The sequence below is a fragment of the Fukomys damarensis genome, unplaced genomic scaffold (genome assembly GCF_012274545.1).
Source record: "Fukomys damarensis isolate Sample0158 unplaced genomic scaffold, DMR_v1.0_HiC HiC_scaffold_13, whole genome shotgun sequence".
NCBI lineage: Eukaryota > Metazoa > Chordata > Mammalia > Rodentia > Bathyergidae > Fukomys > Fukomys damarensis.
Window position 1 is genome coordinate 1544604 of NW_022900925.1, and position 9742 is coordinate 1554345.

Sequence of the window (9742 nt, forward strand, 5' to 3'; positions counted from 1 at the left end):
TGTGTGTGTGTGTGTGTGTGTGTGTATTTTTTTTTTTGGCCAGGCACGATGGTGCATTCCCATAGTCCTAGGACTCTGGGAGGCTAAGAGGATAGAAAGTTTGGGCCCAACCTGGCAATCTGGCAAGACTCTGTTTCAAAAAACTAAAAATAAAGGGCTGGGGATTTAGCGCAGTGGTTCCACGACCTGCCTTTGGAAGCACAAGGTTCTGAGTTCAATCCCCAATATCAAAAAAATAAATAAAATAATAAAAAATAAATAAATTTTAGAAGATTGGGAATGTAGCTCAGTGAAAAGGCCCTGGGTTCGTTCACTCAATATTACCATTTTTTTTCTTTAATAGTCTGAAAAATGTTATTATTATTATTATTATTATTACTTTTTTTTTGGTACCAGGGATCGAACTCTGGTCCTTGTGCTTGTGAGGCAGGCAACGGAACCACTGAGATAAATCCCTGGCCCAGTATTATTCTTTTTACTTCAGAATAAAGAATTTACTAAGTGTTAATAGGGAATAACAGTATTATACCACTCTCAAAGTAACCCTGCATCACTACAGCTGAATTAAAATTCTACTTAACCTGATTATATTTCACATCAGTATTAATGACTTTTTTTTTGAGACAAGGTCTCATATCATAGTTCAGGCTGGCTTTGAACTCACAGTCATTCTCTTGCCTCAGCCTTTCACGCTGAGATCACAGTGTGCACCACCACAGCCAGCTTAATGACTTACAAAAGGATTTTTTTTTTCTAATTTCAGTATTAAGAGACTAAACACAGAGCCCCACAAATATTAGGCCAGGATGCTTCAGCCCTTATTTTTTATTTTGTGACAGTGTCTCCATTATTGTCCAGGCTATCTCTTTCAATCCTCCTGCCTCAGCTTCCCAAACAGCTGACACAACAAAGGTAAGACACCATGCCCAACTGATGAAAACTTTTAAAGAATGTCCTAGTCACTTTCCTCATTGCTGGGACAAAATACCCAATATACATAAATTAAAGAAGAGGTTTATTTTGGCTCACGTTTCAGTTCATAGTAAGCAGGCTCTAAAGCAAGATGGCATAGCACAGGCTAGCAGAGAAAGCTGTTCACTTCATGGCAGCCAGGAAGCAGAGATGCATTCTTCCAGGCCATCTCCTCACTCATCCACCTCTTTCAAGCAGGCCTTCCCTTCTCCTAACAACATATTTAGCTATAATGTTCCCACAATCCAGTTATCTTTCCAAAGCCCCACCTTTGAGCATACCAGGCTTTGGGGAGACATCCAGACATAAACTGTAACAAAGACATTTTGGCTTAGTGTACTACAGCAAAAAATGAAACAAGTCACTTAACATTACATGTCTCAAGATAAATACTCTTTAAGATAATTAAAGCTATCTCTCTTAGTACCCTTTGTAAGTGCTCTCAGCAAATAGTCCCACATGCAAAATCTGAATAATGCTAGGTAGTACTTCTTATGAAGGCTACTAGTACTACGACTCAATCAGTGGCTCTTACAGATGAGATGTGTTTATAGTCTAAAGCATATAAGAATGTGAATATCCATATCTGCTTACCAGGTATTTACATTTGCCAGCCATTCAATAAGAATTTTGAGGGCCGGGGATTTAGCTCAGTGGTTCTGCCGCCTGCCTTGCAAGCACAAGGACCCAAGTTTGATCCCCGGTACCAAAAAACAAAGCAAAACAAACAAACAAAAAATAAACAAAAAAATAATAATTTTGAGAGTTGTGGAGTAGAGAGTAAATGCCTTCATACTGTTTGTTCAATTTCAGAAGAAAACTTGTTTTTATTTTCATATTAAAGGGAACTAAATAATTTTAACAAGTTTATAAACAATAGCTAGTTTTCTGGTACAGATAATAAACTACAAATAAGATTATATTGGAATGGTGAGACTTTCTAATTTTCTTTTCTTTTTTAGCAGAAGGCTTATCAAAAAACATTTAATTAATACAGGGCCAGGGATTTAGCTCAGTGGCTCAGTGGTTCCACTGCCTGCCTCATAAGTACAAGGTCCCAAGTTCAATCCCCAGTATCAAAAAAAAAAAAAAAAAAAAAAAAAAAAGACATTTAATAAAATTAGTTTTCAACAACTCTTGGTGGTCCACATCTACAAAGATATCCAGCCCAACCCAACTCCCCTCCAAACCCCACCTCCACAGAAAAGCACATACTTCCCAGAATTTTTAGCAAGTATAGTTTGGGAATTTTTTTTTTTTGTTTTTTTAAAAGGCCTCTAGGGCAAGTTATTTATTGTTTAATCGCCACTGTCAACTGATCTGGACCCGGACCTGGACCAGGACCTATGGTGATCCTCAGGTGCCTGAGACCTGGCTCTTTTCAGGCACAGGAGACCTACTAACGGAAGAGGACTTGCTCCTGTTCCAGCTTCTTGGCTGGCTGTAAGACTTGAAACTATGGGAATGAGATTGGCTAAGAGTCCTAAAAGAACTGCTGGTCTGTAATTGAGACCTGCTTCTTGACACCTGTGCCTTTTGCTGCCTTTAAATAATTTGACTTTTCTCCCATTTATTTCTTTTCTAGAAATTTTTTCAATAGCATTCTTTAAGTCACCCTAAGAGGCAACTCAATTCACACCTTTATTCAACTTAGGTTGATGTGCATCCACCACGGTTACTTCCCCAGCTTGACTCAAGAAATCTATGAGAGCCTGCCAGATGATTCTGGAGGATAAATTCTAAACTATAAGTCAATTTTCTGTTCTTATAGGTAGAGCACTTTGTCTATCATTTCAAGGTCTGCAACTACTAAAATGATCAGAGTGTCGTTCTCTACCTCTTCCTCGAGACTGAGCCCTAGCATGTTCAATAGTAACCCTTTCACTACAAAGATCCTTTACATCAAGTTTATACACACCATCATCCGCATTCCTCAGATCCTCTAATTCCTAAAATAGAACTTAAGATGCTTACTGGGGCTTCAAGCATGTGGTTTCACAACACAATAGGTACATTAAAAACCACAAAACAAAACCCCAATATCCCCAATCAGTCCATAACCCTTGAAGAATCTTGCCACATCTTTCTGCCTCGCTGCTAGAGTTAGCCTCCCAATGATGCACCCTCGACAGCCACTCATGACCTCAAGCTAGTGTGCCCTACTGGATAGGATCTTTAGCAGCTGAGATGTAGAGAGGTCCATAGACTGCAACAAAATCATCTACCTCCCTGAAGACCAGGACACACCTCCTGTGTTTAACTCAATGTCTATGATAATGTGTAAAATTCTATTAATTCATTTGTACAAGGCTCTTCTCTCCTCCCTCGTGTTAGAATGAGTACCTCACATACCTGTTCCTTCTTGTTAGCCTATCTTAGTTGATCTCTCTAATTTCCTCCTCTGTTTATCTTTCTCCTTCTTTTACATTAAATGCCTACTGTGTCAGGTATGGACTTTGATTCCTCTTCCTAAGGCTGTTGATTCTTTCTAATAGAAAGCACATTTATTCACAAACCTTCATTTATTGCTAAAACAATAGTTTTCAAAAGTTTTTTCTTAAGCTGTAAACTCCTTTTCTCATACACTCCCCTCAATAAACAATAATATACAGGACATGATCTGTCTGCAAAATAGGTAAAACCAAATTAACTCTGCTGATTCAAGAGGAGCTACTCAAGCCTCAATGCACTCTTAGCAACAACTCCTAGGCCATGCCTCTGTGAAACAGAGAACACCTGACCTGTACCTCAGACCTGCCCTTTAACCTGGGTTCAAGCATTGTGTCTCTATTTACTAGTCATTCCCAATTTGACTTTGCCATCTTGAGTCCAACTTATTCAAATATCCCAAATGTTCCGTGTTCTAATTTCCCTTTCTACTTTCCCTTTGTCCACTTCACCACTCTCCAAATTTTAACCTTGTGGTCCCACTCTTGTCTGTTACTTGCCAAAATATGTTGTCATTTTCTTCAAGATGTTTATTTTCAACACCACACCCTTAGTAGAGAGGTCCTTTTATATTACAAAAGAACTTGCAAGGCCTTGATCCCACATAACCCTTCCAGACTAACCTTTCATATACACCATACAGTAACATCAGTATTCTGTTCAAAGGCCTATAATGGCCACTTTGTGTCTGTTTCAACTTTCCTTTCTAGTCTTTACAATTCTCAATATTATCTTAATCTTTCTGTAAAAACTTTCCTTTACTTGTCTGAAGGCCTCTCTGCCCAATATACAAGTCTGCCACTGTATACATACTTCAGGAAAAGAAAAATAGTATGATGTTTTTTCAACAGATGGTATTACCCTCATTTGGGGGAGCCTAGAGGATGTCATATATTGCAGAAAATCCACTACACTGCCCTTAGAGAAGAAACTGAAAATGCATATGCAGCAATCTCAAGGACCAAGATTACCCAAGCAGTTCTCCGTATTAATGAATGCTAACGGCCATCACTTGGAGCAGCTCTTGTAATTGTAGAGGCCAAAGGTAACTTGCATTAATCTCATTATATCTCAATAAATTCAGTATTAAAATAATTATACAAGTTTTTCCTTTCCTGGTGTATACATTTTTTTGGCAGATTCTGTGTACTCAAAGAAATAAAAGGCTATAGTGGTAAGAAGAGAAAGAATCTTCTCTTTCATTCAAATCCATCTTTTAATGGTTTATATCTAGATGTCCTCCAAAGTCTCATGTGTTCATAGGTGGGAATTTGGGGAGGTGACTGGATCATAGGGGTGTGCCCACTGACAAATTTGTAATTACATGTGATGCAAGAGGAAGAGGGTCTCTGGGAGCATGACCTGAAAGGGTATCCCTCCCTCCCTCTTCCTTCATCTCTCTCTGGTTCCCCATGCTATGAGCTGTTCCTCCTCTGGTATAGCACTGTCATGCTGCCATGCCTTGGAGCCAGCTGACATGGACTGAAACATCTACAAGCTATAAAAATGAACCTTTTCTCCTTTAACTTGTGGGTGTCAGGTATTGTTTCTCAGTGATGCAAAAGTAACTAAGACACATCTTATACTTCAACTTTTATGCTGGGTAAATTTCATTTCCATGAAATCCCCCCTAAACTTCATAAATCATTTGCTAATCTCAACTTCATTGAACTCCTCACAATACTTGATTTGATACTTGATTTAATTTGCCTAATTCAACTACTATGTTAAAATTAGATAATAAAAGCTACCAATAGAGAACCTTCTATATATACCAGGTATTATACTGGTTTCTCTGTATGCATTTTCTTTGGGGGGGAGACATTATGTCATTTCTCTTTCACAATAATCCTTCACAACTCACATTCTTCATTTTGGAAAGGAAAAAAAGCAATTGCAAAAGAGTTAAATAAGGTGTGTGGGGTATAGCTCAGTATGAGAGCACTTGCCTAGTTAGCATGTGTGAGGCCCTGGATTTGATGCCCCATACCCACCCCCCAAAAAAACTAAATATTTTCCTTATGAGCAATAAAGAGTCATTCCTTCGAGCAAGATTTCAATCTAGGGCTGCTACAATCTCTTCCTTTAATTAAAAACTCAGACCCTTAAAATCACTGTATGTAGGGCCAGGGATTTAGCTCAGTGGTTCCACCGCCTGCCTTGCCAAAAAAAAAAAATTATTGTATGTGTAACACGTAAATGTATGACTTAAAAGCCCTTCCCATTCAACATACTTAAACTGAATATATACTTTCCCAGTTTGGTTCTGTTAAGCAAGCCAGAATGGTAGCCACCAATCTTAAATCTCCCTTTTCCCTCACATATTTTATCAATAACAAAGCTCTACTCATTTTTTTTGTTGTTGTTGTTTTGTTTTGTTTTTTGTTTTTTGAGACAGGGTCTCACTATGTAGTTGAGACTGCCCTGGAACTTACTATGCAGCCCAGGCTGGTCTCGAACTCATAGCGATCCTCCTGCCTCAGCCTCCCGAGTGCTGGGATTACAGGCCTGCGCCACCACGCCCAACTTTTTTTTCTTTTTTAATTGAGTTTATTGGTACATTTTAGGGATACAGTACAGTTACATTCAGTAAAGCTCTATTCATTTTCACTCCTAATTTTTTCCCTAATCTGTCTAGATCTCTTTATTCCTATCACTATCAATCCAGCCCAAACCGGCTGTGGAATTAATTAATCTTCCTCTCTACTACCAATCTGTAAGTTCAATAGGGGCAGAATCCAAGTCTTTTTTTCTTTTCACTATTATCAGTTTTTGTTAATATCTAGAATAGAAGAGGTAATCTATAATAGCCATTATTATTTTGCTTGATTTGCTACTATTCTGTGACTAAGCCTGTCTTTGTAATCAGTCTACAAAATTCTTGAGGAGCTATATCTTGTACTGCTTCTATATTTTCTTAAGGTTAAGCCAGTAACTGCTAACCAGAGATCAAGACAGTATACATGGAATTTTTTAGCAAGAAAAAAATTTTTTGAGATAGGGTTTCACTGGCCTTAAATTTAGAGATTCAGAAATTTGCTAGGCCAATCCCTTCATTCTACAAATGAAGAATCTGAAGACAATTACATGACTCTCAAGGTTACATTGTTAATGGCAAATTTTAGAAAATATAGTTATTCTAAGATATCAAGGTTCCTTCCTTCTACTGTAATAAGACCTGATCTTCACAAGCTTCTGCTTGCTACGGGCTTTCACCCTTTATCAATGCCAGTCAAATTTGGTGTAAATAAGGTAGTGTGAATTAATGTGAAATCCAGCTGGTTTTACATTATCAGAAATAAGTAGACAAGGCCGGGGATTTAGCTCAGCGGTTCGGTGGCCTGCCTTGCAAGCGCAAGGACCCGAGTTCAATCCCCGGTACTCAAAAAAAATAGACAAGATTTTAAGGTAATCTTTTTCTCTAATTTTGCAAGTCTCGTAATATCATAATCTCTGACAAATTGAACATATAAATAATGCTAGCCATATAACATAAACATTGGAAAGAAAAATCTAAATAGCAATCCACAGATTTTATATTTTAAAAAGTTGTATTTATGAAATTTATAAGTAGTTCCATTATAATTTTCCCATTCCAATCTCTACAGTCTGGACATGAGTCAAAAACACAGCAGAGCCAGCTGTGGTGGCACACACCTGTGATCCCATCACTTACACAGCCAGGACCTGTCTCAAAAAACAAACAAACGAGAAAAACAGAGATTACAATCTAAACATAGTACCCTCTAATCTATAAATAAGGACAATGTGGAGCCAGGCATGGTGGCTCACACCTGTGATCCCAGCACTCAGGAGGCTGAGGCAGGAGGATCACTGTGAGTTGGAGACCAGCCTGGGCTACATAGCGAGTTCCAGATCAATCTCAACTACATAGTGAGAGCCTGTCTCAAAAAACAAAACAAAAAAAAAGGACAATGTAGCCATGCTATAATCCCAGCACTTGGGAGGCTGAGGCAGAAGGATCACTATGAGTTCAAGACCAGCCTGGGTTACACAGTGAGTTCCACTACATAGTGAGACCCTGTCTCCAAATAAATAAATAAATAAATAAATAAATAAATAAATAAATAAATAAATACAATGTATTGATTTCAACAAAAAGCTATGAACAAATTTTAAATTAAAGCCATGTATCCAAAGTAATAAATGAAAACTACAATCATCCACATTTCTGAATAAACACAAAACCCAGCCTTATAGGAACACTTTATCTCAGTTGTCAGACTGCTCAGCTAAGTAGCCTTCATTTTTGCTTTACTGAATAAAGTCCACTAATCACTTTTAGAGAGCAATCAAATATATGATCAATGATGAGGGCACTGATTCACTGTAATCACTAGTTCAGCCAATTAGCGTTCAGAAAAAGTCTATTATGTTTTAGCTGTTAAAGGATATACAGGTTGAAGACAAATCATAAATAAATCATAAATAATTATAAAATAAAACAGCAGATAACAGGATTAAAGAGCTTATAAATGCTAAGCACTTTTTTTTCTTTTTTTAATTTTTTGAGACAGAGTCTCCCTCTGTAGTTCAGGCTGGCCTTGAACTCATTATGTAGTCCAGGCTTGCCTGGAACTTGTGATGATCCTCTTGAGTACTGGGGATTAAAGGTGTGCACATCCACCTCATTACTTTTTCTGCCAGTACTAGGGATCAAACTCAGGACCTTGAGCTTGCTTGGCAGGCTCAGGGCCACTGAGGTATATCCCTGGCCCTCATAACTTTTGAATACAATGAAATGTGAGCTAAACTCACCTTTATTGGACTTGACATCTGAGGTCTTCTCTTCTTCTTTGCCTTTCACTACAAGACAAAAGGGTATCATGACCAACCTTTGCAGCCAAAGAGATCCTTTCACATACTGTAAAAAAGAGGTTTATTCTAATAAGTATTCAAATTTCCAGAATAAAGGAGTATCTTGGATGGGGACAGAGACAGGCAGTTGTCAGAAATTTTCCTAAGGAAGTAACCACTGAATAGCAGTCCAAAAAATTTTTTTAGGAAAATATGGCGACAACATCTGTGTTTAAATTCTGCCTTTATCCCTTATTAGCCATGTTTTGTGGAAAAGTTACTTCTGGGTTTAAATTTCCTTGATTAATAAAATTAGGTCAATAGTAAAACCTTATACTCATGAAACAATATATACTCGTAAAAGGCATCTGGAGAGTAACTAGTACAGTAAATTTAAGATACATGTTAACTAATATTACCACAAGCCATCCACTATACTTGGCTACTACAAGCATCATGAAAAGAAAAAGATTTCACTGGTGGCATATCCTACTTCTTTGTATTTCCCTCACAGCTATCAAATACAAACATTTAAAATTACATTCTAAATTTCTAACACTCAAAGTCTAACAAGTTCTCAAAACTGATCATATAATCTTTCCTATACTATACAAAATAGTGAAAATTATATTGCAGATAAGCTAACAAAACATCCTGGAAAGGAAGATACATCACAGCTTAAACCAAGTGTGAACTCTATTACAGGATCCGTCAGAAGACTATTTTTAACCCTCTTTACTTTTCTTGTTTTTCTTCCAACAGTAAACTGTATTATCAAAAGCTCATTGAAGGGCTGGGGATTTGGCTCGGTACTTCTGCCGCCTGCCTCGCAAATGTAAAGGCCAGAGTTTGATCCCTGGTACCAAAAAAAGTTTCTTGAAATTTCGGTCAGGGATTTAGTTCAGTGGTTCAGCCACCTGCCTTGCAAGCACAAAGTCCCGAGTTCAATTATCAGTACCAAAAACAAAAAGAAAAAGAAAAGCTTATTGAAACTGAGCTAATTTCAGCAGCATATGTACTAAAAGCTTATTGAAATAAATCTTCAAGCCGGGCGTGGTGGCACACGCCTGTAATCCCAGCACTCAGGAGGTTGAGGCAGGAGGATCGCTGTGAATTCGAGACCAGCCTGGGCTACATAGTGAGTTCCAGATCAGTCTGAACTACATAGTGAGTCCCTGTCTCTAAAAACAAAAAAAAAAAACAAAAAAGAAAGAAACCCTCAAACATGTGCATCTACTTGTGCTCTTAAACATTAAAAGTTGAAGTCAAGTCTATCCACCAACCATCTCTGAGTGCCTCACATGTACCAAAGAGACCCAAGACGTCTGGCAGAAAAGGCAGCAATCCAGAAAAAAAAAAAAAGAAAATGTGGGCCGGGGATTTAGCTCAGTGGTTCCGGCACCTGCCTCACAAGCACAAGGACTTGAGTTTGATCCCTAGTACCAAAAAAAAAAAAAAAAAAAAAAAAAAAAAAAAAAAAAGGCAGCAATCAATACCAAATAGT

The 9742-nt window shown here is 37.8% G+C and overlaps 1 protein-coding gene and 1 pseudogene across 5 annotated transcripts in view; both read right to left on the reverse strand.

The window, feature by feature from the left end:
* Akap10 (A-kinase anchoring protein 10) overlaps positions 1-8321 on the reverse strand; it is a 71737-nt gene extending 63416 nt beyond the window's left edge. For 2 of the 5 annotated variants that reach the window (XR_004516931.1, XM_033762744.1), the window contains exons 1-2: positions 8200-8315; positions 7078-7107 (exon numbers count right to left, since the gene is read on the reverse strand). Coding sequence is in view for 4 of the 5 variants with exons in the window: in XM_033762744.1 (XP_033618635.1) it covers positions 7078-7107; positions 8200-8269 (100 nt within the window). In the remaining variant the exon portion in view is untranslated. Of the gene's footprint in view, positions 1-7077; positions 7108-8199 lie in introns of all 5 variants that reach the window. The other 3 variants (XM_033762745.1, XM_033762746.1, XM_010635156.3) reach the window with 2 other exon arrangements.
* LOC104869814 lies at positions 2122-3159 on the reverse strand (annotated as a pseudogene).
* Positions 8322-9742: the final 1421 nt, after the last annotated feature.